Source organism: Dermacentor variabilis, chromosome 2 (genome assembly GCF_050947875.1).
Source record: "Dermacentor variabilis isolate Ectoservices chromosome 2, ASM5094787v1, whole genome shotgun sequence".
Taxonomy (NCBI): domain Eukaryota; kingdom Metazoa; phylum Arthropoda; class Arachnida; order Ixodida; family Ixodidae; genus Dermacentor; species Dermacentor variabilis.
In genome coordinates this window covers 271,865,993-271,885,324 of record NC_134569.1, presented here as the reverse complement: position 1 = coordinate 271,885,324, position 19,332 = coordinate 271,865,993, and the positions used below count along the sequence as shown (strand labels likewise).

The 19,332-nt window shown below is 49.2% G+C and overlaps 1 protein-coding gene across 8 annotated transcripts in view; it reads left to right on the top strand.

Moving 5' to 3' along the window:
* The first annotated feature begins 1,280 nt into the window (after window positions 1-1,280).
* The window catches only part of gwl (serine/threonine-protein kinase greatwall), a 619,920-nt gene continuing 601,868 nt past the window's right edge, over window positions 1,281-19,332 (top strand). For 3 of the 8 annotated variants that reach the window (XR_012826296.1, XR_012826297.1, XM_075682968.1), the window contains exons 1-2: window positions 1,283-1,678; window positions 14,220-14,275. Coding sequence is in view for 5 of the 8 variants with exons in the window: in XM_075682968.1 (XP_075539083.1) it covers window positions 1,661-1,678; window positions 14,220-14,275 (74 nt within the window). In the remaining 3 variants the exon portion in view is untranslated. Of the gene's footprint in view, window positions 1,679-14,219; window positions 14,276-19,332 lie in introns of all 8 variants that reach the window. The other 5 variants (XM_075682969.1, XM_075682966.1, XM_075682965.1 and 2 more) reach the window with 5 other exon arrangements.

The window sequence follows — 19,332 nt, the reverse complement described above, 5'->3', positions numbered from 1 at the left end:
CAACTGCCATCGCCCCATTTCAAAGGGGACGTTCCTACCTTCCATCCATCCATCCATCGTCTGCTACGCGATGGGCGGCTGTGCGGCGTTGTAATTAGTACGGCAGCTGTTGTGTTGTGACGAACTGCTTGTCTAGTTGATGATTTTTGCTAACACAGTGACAGCGATGTCACAAGGCTTTGATCAGTCACTTGGCTCCAAAAGTTGACTGCCCGAACCTGAAAAATGTCGGAGCATGTAGTCCGCTGTTCTCTAAAATAGCGTTAAATAGCCGCTCCTATTGTCTTTTTCAAGCAGATTATTATAAATCACATTGTGTATAGAGTTCGCAACGTACACAACAGTTTCATTGTACACGTTGTAAAATTCGCTTCTGCGCTCTTTAGAAACTTGAAACTACCGTAATGTTCGACGACAGCTAGATCGATTACCACTCATTTTAACTCTTGAAAGTTGCCCGTGAATGCGTCGTGAGTTCAAAAAGTGAATTACGCACGCAGCTTCACTGCGTGCGTATCTTAAGCACCACCGTTATGCTGCCGCCGTACCACGCAGAAAAGCTAGCTTTACAGTTTGAAGAGAGTTCCGTGACACGATTTAAGGCCTGCAGTGCAGCACGTTTTAAAGCACTGGGATCGCTTAATTTTTTGCAAACTTAAATTAAATTTCTACTGAGCTAGACATCCAACGATATTAAAAACAAGATATGCGCACCTTCCCTTGAAGCAGAATCGATCAGCCTATTGCACATATTAGGCGGAGGACTTACTCGTGAATACTTTTACTGTACTTTTACCAGATCATCTTCCTTTCACTACGGCACACAGCAGTAAATCCTAATGTCATCTACGACATTAGGCTGTCTGCAATCAACTAAAAAAAGCTAGATTATCCTATGAATCTTTTTAAACAATTTTTCCAGTCTCTTAAGGAGGCTAGGAAAGGGAAATTTATGCCGTCGATCTAGCATTGCAGCGGCCACCTATGCTCGTTGTTTACATTTCTTGCACCGCTCATCCTCTTCTAGTTTCACTATTCAAACGCAAAGCATTCGCAAATATGTTTTCTTTTGTATATTTCTGAATTTATTCATTTACCGCCAATACAAGCGCTTTGTGCCTGCCGAAATGGCAAGACAAGCGCTGAACAGATCGCAGAAGCAGACGACAGCGAACAGGTTATAACTAGCGCCACTGTGCTCGTACGTTCTTTTCTTTGCGGCAAAAGGGGGCGAACTAGACCAGGCGTGCTGGAGGAGGGAGATCTGTGCAGGTCTGGAGTTCTGTAGGTCGTGCTTTTAAGCATGTTTCACGTCTTTTCTACAACAAAAGCAATATGATTTACAAAAATTTAAATTATCAACAAAAAATAAGAGTAATAGTGAATAACAATTATATAGTTTTATACAACTACGAAACAGCGCCAATGGGACCAAGTTGTCATCGTCACTATTTTTTCTGCTTATCTTTGAATTAGCTTTGAATCGAGTTGTATCGTTCGTGTTTCGATTGAGAAAATCGTGGGATTTGCGAGTGGTGTCATGTTGTTTGTGTGCGTCGTCCAAGCTTCCAGCCGCAAACCTCCCCGATCACCTTGGCAGCTTACGTGATTCGTGAGGATTTTTGCGTTGGAAAACGGCTGCGACGAGCACTACGTACCAATGTCTGCCGTCGTCAAGGTAAGTGGCTTGTTTTGAGCTTGTTAGTTCAACGTATTCGCAGGTGGTAGCCCAGAGAAGACAGCGCTCGTCTGTCGTCTCGCTTCTCCTGTGTCTTTCTGTGCTACGATTTGTCTATGTTTTACTGCCCACAAGGGAACGCGGCCGCTGGAGAGAGAACTTTATTGAAAGTCCTTGCTCGGGTTGGTGCAGGCAACTCCCTTGGTCGGCCGCTGGAGTCCGGTTAAAATGTTGTCAATTTTTATTTTGTGCGAATTTCTGTACAAGAAGTTATATGGACTGTGCTCCAGGGCGCGGTTCCAGGGCAGCTTAAGGACATTACCGGTGCGTATGACAACGTGGACAGATGGTGGGCAGATTGTTCTAGAAAAACTGGCACCCTCTATACGCAATGCCTCACGACTTCGAGTGTACCGGAATCTTGGAAGAACGCTAACATAATCCTAATCCATAAGAAAGGGGACGCCAAAGACTTGAAAAATTATAGACCGATCAGCTTACTGTCCGTTGCCTACAAAGTATTTACTAAGGTAATCGCAAATAGAATCAGGAACACCTTAGACTTCTGTCAACCAAAGGACCAGGCAGGATTCCGTAAAGGCTACTCAACAATTGATCATATTCACACTATCAATCAGGTGATAGAGAAATGTGCGGAATATAACCAACCCTTATAGGCAGGTTGCGAACATAGGCAGGTTGCGAACGTACTTCCCGCGCCTACTAGGGCGCCCCTCGCGGCGGCGAGCGCGGAACCGGCAGGATACGACCGGCCCGCTTGCGTTCGGAAAGCCTGTCTGTGCACTGTTTCGCACGTAGCTGTTGCCTTTTCTAAGCAATGCCGAAGTGCAACCCAAGCGGTTGCGTAGTGGGCTGCAACAGCATGCACACCAACTCACGAGGAGCAAAGTTTTACAGGTTTCCAAGCCGACTGTATGAAGCAGAACGGCGTCAACACTGGGTAGCGCTCGTCCGACGGCATAAGCTGTTTTATGTTCCGCCGTTATGCCAAGTGCGTTAACGCTGAATTCTTTGCTTTTACAGCAATGATGGCAGCAACGGGACACCTGCAGTGCGTACCAGGATATGCAGCATACAAAGTAGTTTGTTTCCACACTGCACCGCAGTAAAGCTGTGGAACTGTTTCCCAAACCTCTCCCATTCAAACAGCTCTAGGGCTTGCTGAGAGATTTGAGAAGGGGTTGCAGCTGGCTGAGCTGGCGTACACCCTTCTGCTTCCAGCATATCAACTAAGGGGCAGTTGAGGTCACCAAAATTTTTGACGACGTGGTTTATTGGAACCTCCTTTGCACGCACTGAAAAATCGCAACATTAAAGTATCGCACTTTCAGTAACTTGGGCGAAAATATTTTCCCAGCGTAGCCTAACACAACTGGTAAGTCCCTTACCTTTATTTGTGTTTGGGGAGAGCAACGTTTGAGTACCTCGGGTAGATCTTATGAGTCGTTCATACACCCCACATTCTTGAAGGAGATGTTTTCTATTCGCATTTGCCGTCCTGTATGTACAGGGAAACTACCACGGCGTCCTTGCACTTCCCTGCGATGCCAGCACGGCAATCGCAGCTCCCCATCCCCGCTAGGATTTGTCTGCTGTCGCCGACCTTGAAAAATCAATCAATATAATTTCATGCATCCACACCGTAGATAATGAAGTAACTTACGCTGAGCTTCACGCATCTCGCTGGTGCGTTATTTTTCGTTTGCGGAATACACGTAGCAGTCACACTTTCCTCACGTCGTAGACGTGCCCCACTTCAAATAGATGACTTCCTTTCTCTAAATTCTTTTCACGAAAAAGGCTGTCAAAATCTTGTAATTCCCGACCGGTCGAAATTAATATCGGCACGCTGTTTCGCGCCATCGCTACCGTTTGACAGGGCACCAAACACGCAGCGCGAGCTGCTGACGCCGTGAGTAATCCTACCGCATTTGCGCAACTATTCGTTAGATGGTGTTAGGGGTGGGAAAGACAGGGCGCCACCTAGCACTTGCAGCGTGCCCATATGTAGCTTTCATTTATTACGAGAAAGCGTTTGATTCAGTCGAAACCTCAGCAGTCATGGAGGCATTACGGAATCGGGGTGTAGACGAGCCGTATGTAAAAATACTGAAAGATATCTATAGCGGCTCCACAGCCACCGTAGTCCTCCACAAAGAAAGCAACAAAATCCTGATAAAGAAATGCGTCAGGCAGGGAGATACGATCTCTCCAATGCTATTCACAGCGTGTTTACAGGAGGTATACAGAGACCTGGATTGGGAAGAATTGGGGATTAAAGTTAATGGAGAATATCTTAGTAACTTGCGATTCGCTGATGATATTGCCTTGCTTAGTAACTCAGGGGACCAACTGCAATGCATGCTCACTGACCTGGAGAGGCAAAGCAGAATAGTGGGTCTAAAAATTAATCTGCAGAAAACTAAAGTAATGTTTAACAGTCTCGGAAGAGAACAGCAATTTACAATAGGCAGCGAGGCACTGGAAGTCGTAAGGGAATACATCTACTTAGGGCAGGTAGTGACTGCGGATCCGGATCATGAGACTGAAATAATCAGAAGAATAAGAATGGGCTGGGCTGCGTTTGGCAGGCATTCTCAGATCATGAACAGCAGGTTGCCATTATCCCTCAAGAGAAAAGTATATAACAGCTGTGTCTTACCGGTACTCACCTACGGGGCAGAAACCTGGAGGCTTACGAAAAGGGTTCTACTCAAATTGAGGACGACGCAACGAGCTATGGAAAGAAGAATGATAGGTGTAACGTTAAGGGATAAGAAAAGAGCTGATTGGGTGAGGGAACAAACGCGAGTTAATGACATCTTAGTTGAAATCAAGAAAAAGAAATGGGCATGGGCAGGACATGTAATGAGGAGGGAAGATAACCGTTGGTCATTAAGGGTTACGGACTGGATTCCAAGGGAAGGGAAGCGTAGCAGGGGGCGGCAGAAAGTTAGGTGGGCGGATGAGATTAAGAAGTTTGCAGGGACGGCATGGCCACAATTAGTACATCACTGGGGTAGTTGGACAAGTATGGGAGAGGCCTTTGCCCTGCAGTGGCCGTAACCAGGCTGATGATGATGATGATGACAATGTGGACCGCAACATTTTGTGAGGTGCTCTGGAAGGGGAAGGCTTAGGGGACGATTCAGCTTTTGAGAGCGATTTACCTACCATTTGTGTTGAATTGGAATGGAGGAGGAGTGAGGAGAAAGTTGATATCAACAAGGTACTGAGACAGGGGTACCCGTCATCCCCGCTGCTGTTTATAATGTACATACATGCTAAGCATGGAAAGGATGCCTGAAGGAATGAAGGTTGGGTTTAATCTCTCATACAAACAGACGGGTACAATATTATAGCAGCAGATTCCATGTTTGTTTTATACAGACGATATTGTGTTGCTTGCTAACAGGCAAAGTGATGCAACATTTGGCTGATATGTGTGGACAGGAAGGTGAAAATATAGGATTGAAGTTTAGCGTGAAAGAAATCTGGTTTTATGGTATTCCATGAAAACAGTGAACAGACAGTGTCATTACAGGGCCAGGAAATACTACAGGTAAAAGAATTCAAATCTCTTGGTGTCTGGATAAACGAGGGCAATATATATATATATGGAAATACAGGACAAAACAATAACAGCGAGGGGGAAGAGAAATGCGGCCATAATGAAACTCAAAGTGCTGTGGGGTTACAATAGGTACGAGATGCTCCAGGGTATGTGGAAAGGTGTAATGGTTAGGGACTTGCATTTCTATTTACGCCTAAGCCCAGTGCTTGACTGCTGTGCCGCTCGCACGTACCATGTTTCTAGGTCTTCTTTTACCAAAGCGCTGTGGCACACGCCGTAGATCCTTCTAGGTATTTGGGTTTACGTCCCTTGCGGTGCCTGGGAGGGCAGTCTGGTCAGCCCAGCCCACATTCGCAGAGTTTAGGTGGTGTAGGTAAGTTTTAATTTTAAGTGCATAAGCATTTGTGTGCTTAACCAAGAAGAAAACCGTCCCTCCTACCTTGCTGTAAAAAGACGACTGCAGCAGCGAACGAATTTGCCTTTGCGCGGCCTCCTGCCTCAACACCAACGAAGTGGCGAGAACACAGCACTGACGGTGCTCTCAGCACACGCCTCACTCTGCCACTTTCGCAAATTGCTTTCAAGTTATGGGCGTGCGTGTCCCTTGAGCACTAAGTGAGTGGCGAGAACATAGCGCGTGAAGCTATGAGCAATCGGCTACGAGTAGTCTCTTTATAGGTATCGCAGATTGCTTTCAAGGTGCGGCCCACGTGGCAGTGCCATATGAAACCGCCACCTAAGTACGTTTACGGTTCATAATGGTTCGACGTGGATTGATAAGGCGCTAAAGAGCGATAATGGCTTATAATGATTGGAACATTATCAGCGCACCTGGTGCCTCCACCTGCACTACTTTGTGTCATCAGTGCTCCTTACGCCGCTATGAGCAGCAGTTAGTCGCCACGGCGCTGTTGTTAGCACTGGCCTAATCAAGTTACATAAAATTGGTAATGACACCGGGCTGTGTGGAGATGAGCAAGTGGCACAATGCTTATGCTTACTTAGACAACTCCCAGAGGACTTTTCACAGGACTTTTTGTTTTGTTTTTGGATGTTGCGTGATAGTTGGTTTAATATGCGCCGCATGTGGTGCCTGCTCCTCGCTATTGTTTAGGCTGGAAGAGAAATAGTGATGTAAGGAAAGAAAGGACACTTGATTGCAGCGATGGTGTGGCTCATGTTGCGAGAAGCCCTCCATGCCCTACAATTATTCCAGCTTTTGTAGATCGAAGCAGCTCGCACACCGCGACCAGCTTCTTATTGCATCCCTTTATCCCCTTATCCAGACTAAAAAAATTTCATCCAGTGTTACTTCAGCTTCCACACGCAACTTTTATTTCGACATAGCCTAGGTGGCATGTTTTGAAAAACCTATTTTCTCTTAGCGACAGATGACTGAGCGGATTCTGCACCCAGGCATATGTCCCACCAAGTAAATAGAAGGATCTAGGGCACTCGCTGCGGTGCTTCGGGGAAAAAAGTACCTAGAAACATGGTACACGTGAGCGGCGCATGGAGGTGCAGCGATCGAGCACTGGGCTTGGACGAAAATAAAAACATGCTTCCAGCACCTACATTTGGAAATGCGGTTGTTTACTTAAAGTCAGCGGTACAATCGGGACTCGATGGCAACCAAAGGTCAGCCTCACATTGGGCATTCACGGGGAAAACTACAAATGAAGCTGTGCAATGTGATATGGATTGGACAAATTTTGAAGTGAGGGAAGCTCAGAGTGAAATTTATTATGAAGAACAACTGAGGGAATACGGAAGAAAGTAAATGGACTGCAAGAGTGTTCATATTGCCACCTGGTGTTTTGAGCCAGCGCTGCGTGCCCAGCAAAAACGGTGATTGAAGACGAAGTCAAGGATCTTGCGCCAGCTGGTGAACCGTCCTCCTTGTGTCTGACATTTTCGTGTCTGGCTGCTGATCCTGCTGCTTATTCTTGCCTTAGCGCGTGACAAACTGGTGGAGGTGCTGGGCAATCTAATCTATGCACCAAACCCCTCTGGGCAGCAGGAGCTCCAGCCCCGTACCGGTGGTTACGCCTGTGCACCGCGCCAGCAGAAGGATCCGTGGACAAGCCCCTGAGTTTGGACTCCTCCCAGAGAAAATGGCAGCTCCGACCACCCCAACCGGTATGGAAGGCACAACGCCGATTCATTGTATGCTACTCAATCCGCGAACGCCGAATCCCTTCCACGGCGCCATACATGAGGACGTTGAAGATTGGCTGTTGCACTATGAACGTGTTGCGGCGTTCAACAAGTGGGATGACGCAGACAAGCTGAAAAATGTCTATTTCAGCCTTAACGATGGCGCACGTGTATGGTACGAGAACCGTGCAGATGCCTTAACTTCATGGGCAGAATTCAAAAGGCGGATTCTTGAGATATATGCGAGCCCTGATCGCCGAGAACGAGCTGAGCGTGATCTCCAGTCCCATATCCAAATGCCGAACGAGAGTGTCGCAATGTACGTCGAGGGCATGACGCGTCTCTTTCGACGAGCCGACCCCAGCATGTCGGAAGAAAAGAAGGTGCGGTACCTGATGCGCGGAGTGAAAGAGCAGCTGTTCGGCGGTCTCGTGCGCAGTCCTCCCAAGACTGTGTCAGAATTTCTTTCCGAGGCCATCACCATGGAGCAGACTCTTCGCCAGCGGACACCATCATACGAACGTCAAGTGAACACTGCCTCACCTACGGACTTCTTCGGAGCTCTCGGGGGTCACGTCGATTTCTTTCGAGAGCTCATTCGTTCCGTGATCCGCGAAGAACTCCAGAAACTGTCGGTACCTTCACAGCCGATGCTCAGCTCCTTGTCCAGCGTTCTCCGTGACGAAGTTCAGCATGCGCTAAAAGAACCACCCTTCAATACAGAAGCTCGACCGCTAAGACATGACAGCCCACATATGTCATATTTGCAAGCTTTGAGGCAACCTGCCCCACCTCCCTCCCCGCTTCGTGCCGCACGCCCGGCCATGCTAGAGCTCGTCCAAGCTGCCTCGTATTACCAGGACCACCGACAGGCCCCGAGGAAATCAGACGTGTGGCGGGCACCTGATCGCCGTCCCCTTTGCTTTCACTGTGGCGAAGCTGGGCATGTCTACCGACAGTGCTCCTATCGAGAGCTCGGACTACGCGGATTCTCAGCGAACTCGCCGCGACCTAGGTTCGGCCAGCGTCCTCCTGAAATTGAAGAATACGTTGCCCAGCAGCGCGGATCTCCATCAGCTCGACACCAGTCACGCTCCCCTTCGCCGCGGCGGTTTTCTCCGACTCGCCGTACGTATGCAAGCGTGGTGCAGGGTCGGTCGCCCAGCCCACGACGGGAAAACTAACCACAGCGACCTTTGGGGGCGAGGCCGCTCAGTCTGGACGTGCTCAAGGACCCCCACTGACGCGTACGCGGACCGACGATACATCGACGACGACAGCACCTGCTGATTCCAGAAAAAGAATTTCCTTGGACATTCCTGTACTGCTTGACGGTCGTGAATTGACTGCTTTAGTGGACACTGGAGCGGATTATTCTATAATCAGCGAAAAACTAGCCACCCTTCTGAAAAAAGTGACCACGCCTTGGAATCAAACGCCAGTTCGTACAGCTGGCGGGCACATCGTCACACCACTCGGCATGTGCACGGCACGAATACAGATTCGCGGCTCTACGTTTGTTGCCAGTTTGAGCATTCTCCCTCAGTGTTCTCGAGACCTAATCATCGGCATGGACTTTCTCAGGGAGCACGGCGCTATAATCAACATTCGACAACGCCTCGTCACTTTCTCGACAAAAAGCGCCACAGCGACGACCAACACCATCCACCCTCGAGCATCTCTTCGTGTCATCGATGACGCTGTCACGTTACCACCGCGTGCAAGTGTCATGGTTCAAGTGGCATGTGACAAGCTCATACACGGTGAAGCAGTCGTAGAAAGCAATCGGTCTCTCCTGCTTTCTCATGGTGTTTGCGTAGCAAGAAGTCTTGTCGATCTCCACGATGGCCACTGTGAGGTTCTTGTCACCAACTTCAGCTACGAACACCGGCACCTTTTCCCCGGTACTATCATCGCCTACGCCGACCCGATCGCCGATGTCACTGAGTGTCTTGTTTCAGAGGCAATCGGCACTGCTGAAGCACCTCTACGCAACGTCGACATTAGTCCAACGCTTCCTGAAGAGAACAGACAACCCCTGCGCAAGATGTTGCTTGAGTTCCACTCTTGCTTTGCACGGTCGTCGAAGGTACGTCAAACATCGATTACGAAACACCGTATCATCACCTATGACGACGTGCCCCCCATACGGCAACAGCCTTATCGTGTTTCCCCGACCGAACGACATGCTATTCAAACGCAGGTGAAGGAAATGCTTCAAGACGGCGTAATCCAGCCTTCATGCAGTCCCTGGTCATCGCCTGTCGTCCTTGTTAAAAAGAAAGATGGCACGCTTCGATTTTGTGTAGACTACCGGAAGCTAAACAACGTCACAAAGAAAGACGTGTACCCGTTGCCTCGTGTCGACGATTCTCTGGACAGGCTGAGGCACGCGAAGTATTTCTCCTCTAGCGATCTGAAAAGCGGCTACTGGCAAATTGAAGTAGATGAGCGTGACCGCGAGAAAACTGCTTTCGTAACTCCGGACGGCCTTTACGAATTTAGAGTACTCCCTTTCGGGCTCTGTTCCGCTCCAGCCACATTTCAGCGAATGATGGATACCGTTCTCGCTGACCTCAAATGGAAAAGCTGCCTCATCTATCTCGATGATGTCGTTGTCTTTTCGGAAACTTTTGACGAGCACCTTCGACGCCTTCGGAATGTACTCGAAGCCATTCGATCGGCTGACCTTACACTCAAGCCAGAGAAATGCCATTTCGGTTACGAGGAACTGAAGTTCCTTGGTCACGTCGTAAGCGCGGCAGGTGTTCGGCCTGATCCTGAGAAGACTGCTGCCGTAGCAGCTTTTCCCGCTCCAACCGATAAGAAAAGTGTGAGACGATTTTTGGGCTTGTGTGCATATTATCGACGCTTCATTGAAAATTTTTCGAAGATTGCAGATCCGCTATTTCGCCTTACGCGTGACGACACGCCATTCCTCTGGACTGGTGCACAACAGACCGCCTTTGCGGAGCTACAACGTTGCTTGTCTTCTCCTCCCGTGCTCGGTCATTTTGATGAGGATGCCGACACAGGAGTACGCACTGACGCCAGCAATATCGGTCTCGGAGCTATCCTGGTGCAACGACAAGACGGCACTGAACGAGTTATAGCCTACGCGAGCCGCACTCTGTCACGCGCAGAGTCCAATTATTCCACCACAGAGAAGGAGTGCCTCGCGGTTATTTGGGCTACCACAAAGTTTAGGCCGTATCTCTACGGGCGGCCATTTAAAGTTGTGACCGACCATCACGCTTTGTGCTGGTTGACCAACCTCCGAGACCCTTCTGGACGATTGGCACGTTGGAGTCTGCGACTCCAGGAATTCAACATCACCATCGTGTACAAGTCAGGCAGGAAACATGAAGATGCTGACACGTTATCACGGGCACCTATTAAATCTCAGAATCCTGACGAGGAAGACGACAGCGCCTTTCTGGGAGCCCTCAGCGGGCCGGATCTGCTCGCTAAACAGCGATCGGACGCTGAGTTAAGACCCGTCATCGATCACTTAGAAGGCGGCATCGCGTCCATTCCTCGCCCACTTTCGCGACGGTTGTCGTCATTTTGCCTACGAGGGGGCATCTTATACAAAAGAAACACAGGGGCCGGCGACAAACCACATCTGCTAGTAGTACCTCAAGCCCTTCGCGACGTCATCCTATTAGCCTGCCACGACGAGCCGACATCTGGTCACTTGGGCTACTCAAGGACTCTGGACAGGGTACGGCAACTGTACTACTGGCCTAGACTGACTGCTTGCGTCAAACGCTACGTGAAAGGATGCCGTGAATGCCGGCGCCGCAAGTCACCACCTTGCAAGCCTGCAGGCCTTCTACAACCCATCGACCCTCCGCGTACGCCGTTTGATCAAGTTGGAATGGACCTTCTTGGACCATTTCCCTTGTCTTCCTCCGGCAATAAGTGGATCATTGTCGCAACTGACTACTTGACGCGTTACGCTGAGACGAAGGCACTACCACGCGGGACAGCATCTGAAGTTGCCCAGTTTTTTATGCATCACATTGTGCTTCGGCACGGCGCACCGTCATTCATCATCACTGACCGCGGGACGGCATTTACGGCGAAGCTTCTGGATGACATCTTCAAGCTGAGCTACACGAGTCATCGAAAGGCCACTGCATACCACCCTCAGACTAACGGCTTGACAGAAAGACTAAACAAAACACTGGCAGACATGCTCGCTATGTACGTGGATGTGCAGCACAAGACGTGGGACGAAATCCTACCGTACGTAGCGTTTGCGTACAACACTGCCACGCAGGAAACTACACGCTTCCCGCCATTCCGCCTCGTTTATGGTCGAGATGTCCAAACTATGCTAGACGCCATGATGCCATATGAAGATACCGACCAGCTCGACCAGTTAGCTCCTGACGTCGAGGAGTACATTCAGCGCGCCGAGGAAGCGCGTCAACTGGCCCGCGTGCACATAAGACAGCAGCAGTGTACCGATGCAATAAGGTACAATCTCCACCATAGACAAGTGACCTATGAGCCTGGTGACCAAGTTTGGGTTTGGACACCCATTAGACGGCGAGGCCTCAGCGAGAAACTCCTCAGCAAGTACTTCGGACCATACACAGTACTAAGGCGTGTAAGCGACGTGAACTATGAAGTGATCCCAGATGGAGACCTGCCATCGTCCAAGCGCTGTTTGCCACGCGCAGAGACTCTACATGTGGTCCGCCTCAAGCTGTATTTTACACGGTGAAGTGTACTAGTGAAACAACCTTCTTTTTCGCTGTCCTCGCGTCTTCCTCCAAAGAACTGTGCAGCGTTTTTTTTTTTGTTCCCGTTTTTTTGTTCCCGCCCACAGAACACATTTTTCCATGTGCATTTCCGTATGTGTGCTAGCGCGTCCCCCCCCCCCCCCCGCACTTTTTTTTTGTCTTACCTAATTTGTGTAGTTTCCATGTACGTTTTGTGTTTGAGCATCGAGTCGATCCTCCGTTGGGAGGGGGAATAATGCCACCTGGTGTTTTGAGCCAGCGCTGCGTGCCCAGCAAAAACGGTGATTGAAGACGACGAAGTCAAGGATCTTGCGCCAGCTGGTGAACCGTCCTCCTTGTGTCTGACATTTTCGTGTCTGGCTGCTGATCCTGCTGCTTATTCTTGCCTTAGCGCGTGACAATATATTTGTACAGTAAAAAATTGTCTCAGCCTCTCTGACTTTGCGTATGACATTTTGTTGCCATGTTGCTTACAATACCAGTCACATACTTGCTGGTAAGCTTCCTAGTTCTTTTCCTTCACTGTGAATCAAACTCCTAGGTGGTGGCAATGGAAACAAAAGCTGCCATGAGTAAGTACCTAAGAGCAAAAACATAATCAGGAAAGAAACAATTTATAACTCAAAAGGAAGCTCCTTACTTATCGAAGCAAGATCAGGATTTCTTAGAATGCCTGATTATAAAACGAAGTACACCAAGGAAGAAGAAGTGTGTGCTTGCGGTGGTAAAGCTAGAGATACAATGGAACATGTTTTATTAGAATGTGAAGCTATCTACCCAGCTGTCGGTTTAAGCTCTTCTGGCTTCCTTGGAGCCCTTCGGTTCAGGGGTAATAGGGAGAAAGTAAACATGTCCGGAGTAGAGATTAGTGAAGGGCGATTGGAGGTTTGGTGGCAGAAAAGCAGGGAGACCAAGAAAAACGGAAGCATACAAATACAAAATTCCCAGTAGTAGTTCGAAAAGTTTGATGCTGGGAATTATTTGTGTGTGTGTGTTTTTAAATATAGGTAGGGCATTAGGCAAAATAAAAACTAAAGCTTGGTGGTGCAACCCACCACTCTGTTTCAAAGGGGGTGCTCATAGCAGCCATCCATCCATCAATCCAAAAGGGGGGGGGGGGGGCATGTACTTAGACAGCTCAAGACTTAGACAGCTCCCCTTGCATCCACCATTTACTTGTAAAGCACTTTGAGAAGTTGAAGTATTGACACGCCGGTACTGTTTGAAAAGTCAGCGCAGTTTTACCAACAAATAAATGCCATTGTCAAATGCTGCTACAGCCATGCGCATGTCACCATGGATCACGCTATTTATTCCAGTATTTCACACGACCACCACCTAGATTTTAATTTAATTACATTTAAGTTGGTTACTGTTAGTAATAAATTGCCAGTTTTCTGTGCATTAAAGTATAGATTAATGCTTGTGAATGTGTGGAAATTAGAAGCATGCTGCCAGGGGACGGATGGCAGTAATTTTCTGCCTCATCGTGCATGCGCCCAAGACCTATAAATGCTCTCGGCTTGTAGTCACCCTTAAAATTGCAAATGTTTGATATCAGTTCTGATGCTTTCAATGTACTTGCCACCCATTCACTGGCACCCTGAAACTTACTGCTGTGTTTCAGCGATTATGCTGCTGGCTTTATAGGCCATTCATGTTGGCATAACTGCACAAGCAAATATGGGTGTGGCCATCTAGGGTGCTGTAAAGTACTTGTGAGCATGTACTAGACAGAGAAGATACATTCTGATTGTGTTCACTTCTTGGGAGTTGTGCCACATCATCCACCTTACTAAACGTATAATGGTTTCCAGCAAGTATGGACGCGAGCACAAGTAAGTAGAAACGGACAGGACAACGCTGGACTTACATCTTACTGTCCTTACTTACTTAACAGTAAGTCTTTACTGTTCATTTTTACTTATTTGTGTTCGCGTCCATACTTGCTGGAAACCATTATACGTTCACCATGCACCAACTGGCCCAGCAAACTACTCTACTAAATCCACCTTACTATTTTTTCTCGCTGCAGCTCCCAAGTATCGATGACTTTGTAGTGCTCAAGCCAATCAGCCGAGGTGCCTTTGGGTGAGTTAGCAGTTGCAGGTGGTGTGTCAGCATCGAACATTTTCCCTGTACTTGCACAATTGTGAGTTCTAGGCTGTAGAGGAGAGGACAAAGATGTTGGTGACATAAGATGGCATGAATGAATAAACCTTTTTATTTATTCTAGTGACAGGAGGCAGTGACTTGCCTGCATTATTACTTTACCTTGTACTGTAAAACGGGCTGCTCGTAATGATGCAAAATGATCGTGATTGTATTGCGCTAAGTGTTGAACTGATGGAAAAACTAATGGAAGAACATAAAGAAGCACAGTGCGGACGTACATTTCCTTATTTTCTTCCATTAGTTCTTCCATTAGTGTAACACTAAGCGCAATGCAATCATGGACGAATCAGGACGAATTTTTCTTCAACTGCCAGGCTTTTCTTTCGAGGAACCCATATGGGTTTCCTTTGTACCACTTGCTACAAACGGGTGGATGTCTAACGTTCCCTTTATTAATTACCTGTCTCCACCTTGTGGGTTTCCGCAGAACTATTTCATCAACATCATTTTTGGGGTGCAACGGTGGCGTAGAGGTAGAGCATCCGCCTCGCATACAAGAGGACCGTGGTTCGAATCCCGGTGCTGCACAATTTTCCACTAGATAAAAGAAAAAAAAAATCCGCGTGTTGATAAAATTGCATAAACAGGCCTGGAGTGCGGCCTGATCCCGGTGACCAGAACCGGTAGCGCACTTCCTCAGCAAAGCAGGATTGGCCACCCTGGTGCAGTACTTGGCCACAACCTCCCTTATGAAAACGACAATCGAACCCCGGCCCTCAGTCCCCAGCAGCTGTGAAGCAACTGACCACGGCGGCGGTCAGACCTGTGACGCAGCAGAGGGTGCTAAGAATACCTGGGTCCGAACAGGCCGCCATTGGAATCAGAACCTGGCAACGTTTAATGCTAGAACGTTATCTAGTGAAGCAAGTCTAGCAGTGCTATTGGAGGAATTAGAGGGCAGTAAATGGGATATAATAGGGCTCAGTGAAGTTACGAGGCCAAACAAGCATATACAGTGCTAACAAGCGGGCACGTCCTGTGCTACTGGGGCTTAGTGGAGAGACGAGAACTAGGAGTCGGATTCCTGGTTAATAAAGATATATAACTGGTAACATAGAGGAATTCTATAGCATTAATGAGAGGGTGGCAGGTCTTGTTGCGAAACTGAAGGGGTACAATTGAAGGTTGTAGAGGTCTACGCCCCTACATCAAGTCATGATGACCAGGAAGTCGAAAGCTCTTATGAAGACGTAGAATCCGCGATAGCTAAAGTAAAAACAAAGTACACTATACTGATGGGAGACTTCAATGCCAGGGCAGGCAGGAAGCAGGCTGGAGACGAGGCAGTGGGGCAATATGGCATAGGCTCTAGGAATAGCAGGGAAGAGTTATTAGTAGAGTTTGCAGAACAGAATAATATACGGATAATGAATACCTTCTTCCGGAAGCGGGATAGCCGAAAGTGGACGTGGAGGAGTCTGAATGACGAGACTAGAAATGAAATAGACTTTATACTCTGCGCTAACCCTGGCATCATACAAGATGTGGACGTGCTCAGCAAGGTGCGCTGCAGTGACCATAGGATGGCAAGAACACGAATTAGCCTAGACTTGAGGAGAAAATGGAAGAAACTGGTACATAAGAAGCCGATCAATGTGTTAGCAGTAAGAGGGAAAAAAGAGGAATTCCGGATCAAGCTACAGAACAGGTATTCGGAAGAGGACTCTAGTGTGGAAGATATGAACGACAATCATACGGGCATCATTAAGGAGTGTCCAATAGAAGACGGTGGTCACTCCGTTAGACAAGATGCCAGTAAGCTATTGACACATGTACTTATATTTAACGGGCAACCACATTTCGCTGCCTAACGAGACCACCGCGATTTTTACAGAAGAAATGAGCCGCCTATACCGCCACGCCGACCCGGAAATGTCCGAGGAAAAGAAAGTCCGGCTACTAATGCGTGGTGTAAAGGAGAAACTTTTCGCCGGTATGGTACGAAACCCACCAAAGACCGTCGACGAGTTTCTTCGTGAGGCCACTAGCATCGAGAAGACACTCGAGATGCGAAACCGGCAATTCGACCGCCGCACCAACTCTAAAAACTATGCCGGAGTTCAATCACTGGCCTCCGACGACCTGCGCGAGGCTCTCAGGGCAGTCGTACGAGAAGAGCTTCAGAAGATCTTCCCGTCGTCGCAGCCTCAAATGGCCTCGATTGCTGACATCGTCAAAGATGAGGTTCAGCGGTCGCTTGGAGTTCCGGAGGTGCAACCTCAATTACTGCAACCCCAGCCCGAAGCGATGACCTACGCCGCCGTCGTACGCCGTCAAGGTCCTCCTTCGCGACCACGCCAGGGCCCTGTAACGGTGCAATTCCGTCGACCACTGCCGCCGCCAGCACGCCCACCCGTCGCCCAGCGCAGCTACTCGAGGAAGACCGACGTTTGGCGCGCTCCTGACCACCGCCCGCTCTGCTACCACTGCGGAGAAGCGGGTCACGTCTACCGACGATGTCCATACCGGGAGATGGGACTGCGAGGTTTCGCCGTCAATGCTCCGCGCCCGCAGCAAGGTGAACGCCCTCACGATATCGCTGACTACCTCGCCGCTACTCAGTGGAGCTCTCGACGACCGTCGCGTTCGCCATCACCAGGCCGCTACTTCTCGCCGCAGCGCCGACCATACACTGGCCCAGTCCGGGGCCGGTCAGCGAGCCCATATCCGGAAAACTAAAAGTAGCAACCGATGGAGGTGCGGTTGCTGTTCGTCGAACTGATGAAGATCCTCCGCCGCCGCCAAAGACGACAAAGAAACCATCTCGACTACCTAATGACGACACGCGGCCCCCCGACGAAGTCAGGAAGCCAAGACTACACCGACGAAAGACGGCTTGACGACGCGACATTCCAGCTTCAGTTCAACACGACGGAGCCGTGATCCGATGCCAAGACCCAACTGCAACGCCAGACAAAGAACCACCGACCTCGACGTACTTCTCAACGGCCACGCAGTCACTGCCTTAGTCGACACAGGGGCCGATTACTCCGTAATGAGTGGACACATCGCCGCCCAGTTGAAGAAGGTTAAGACGGCATGGGAGGGCCCCCAAATTCGGACCGCTGGAGGACACCTCATTACGCCGACTGGAATCTGGACGGCAAGAATAACCGTTCATGACCGGACTTACCCTGCCACCTTCGTTATCCTCCAACAGTGTTCACGAGACATCATTCTCGGCATGGACTTCCTGAACCATCACGGCGCAATCATAGGCCTGAAGTCAAAATCGATAACGCTGTCGGAAGATAAAGCGATACCGCCGGAGAGCTTTCGCAGTCAACACGCCTTGAGTGTTCTCCAAGATCAAGGGAGCATCCCGCCTCGCTCGAGCATTGTTTTTTCAGTCGGCACCAAAACACCCGCTGACGTAGAAGGCGTCTTCGAAGGCGACCAAGGTCTATTGCTAGATCGTGAAATTTGCGTCGCTAGAGGGATCGCTCGACTGCATGCAGGGAAAACTGAAGTGTTGCTGACAAACTTCAGCCAAGAGTTCAAGCACATCAACAAGGGCACGACGATCGCGTATATCGAGGAAATTCTGGAAACCAGTAATGCGTTTGTCCTCTCGGATTCCGCCGCATCTACCCGGACGACGATGGTCCCCGAACCAGACTACGACATTAATCCAAATCTCCCCGTGATTAAGCAACAGCAGCTCAGAAGTCTGCTCCGACGATACAAAGGCTGCTTTTCGACGTCATCGAGGATTTGACAAACACCAGTCGCCAAGCATCGCTTAATCACAGAGGAGTGCGCTCGACCAATCCGCCAAAGCTCTTACCGAGTTTCGCCGCGAGAACGTGCAGCCATAAGAGAACAAGTCGACGAAATGCTGCGCATCGATATCATCCAGCCGTCGAAAAGTCCGTGGGCATCCCCTGTTGTCCTGGTAAAGAAAAAGGACGGAACCCTACGTTTCTGCATCGATTATCGTTGTCTGAACAAGATCATGAAGAAGGACGTATACCCCCTCCCATGAATAGATGACGCATTGGATCGGCTCTGCAACGCTAAATACTTCTCGGCAATGGACCTCAAGTCTGGCTATTGGCAAATAGAAGTCGACGAAAGAGATCGCGAAAAGACGGCCTTCATCACCCCAGACAGCCTCTACGAGTTCAAGGTTATGCCATTCGGACTGTGCTCGGTGCCTGCAACGTTCCAGCGCGTCATGGACACGGTGTTAGCAGGATTGAAGTGGCAGACCTGTCTCGTTTATTTGGATGACGTCGTCGCCTTCGCCGGAAATTTCGACGATCACCTCAGGCGGCTTGCGACAGTACTAGAGGCCATCAAGTCGTCAGGGCTTACTCTGAAGCCGGAAAAATGCCGCTTCACTTACGATGAGCTTCTGTTCCTAGGCCACGTAATCAGCAAATCTGGTGTCCGTCCAGACCCGCAAAAGACAGCTGCCATCGCACAGTTCCCGCAACCCATCAACATGAAGGCAGTGCGTAGATTCCTTGGCATGTGTGCCTACTACTGGCGCTTTGTCAAGAACTTCTCACGCATCACCGAGCCTTTGACACATCTAACTAAATGTGGTGTTGACTTCAAGTGGGACACGCCGCAGGCCGACGCATTTGAAGAACTGAAATGACGCATGCAGTCGCCGCCAGTACTTGCGCACTTCGACGAGTACGCCGATACAGAAATCCATACTGACGCCAGTAGCCTAGGCCTCGGTGCCGTTCTAGTCCAGAGAAGAAACGGAGTCGAACAGGTGATAGCTTACGCTAGCCGGTCGCTGTCAAAAGCGGAAGGCAACTATTCTACGACCGAAAAGGAATGCCTCACCATCGTTTGGGCTACAGCTAAATTTCGCCCTTATCTTTATGGCAGGCCATTCAAAGTCGTCAGTGACCATCACGCGTTGTGTTGGCTAGCGAATATAAAGGATTCTTCAGGACGACTGGCGCAGTGGAGCCTCAAACTACAAGAATATGACATCACTGTAACCTACAAGT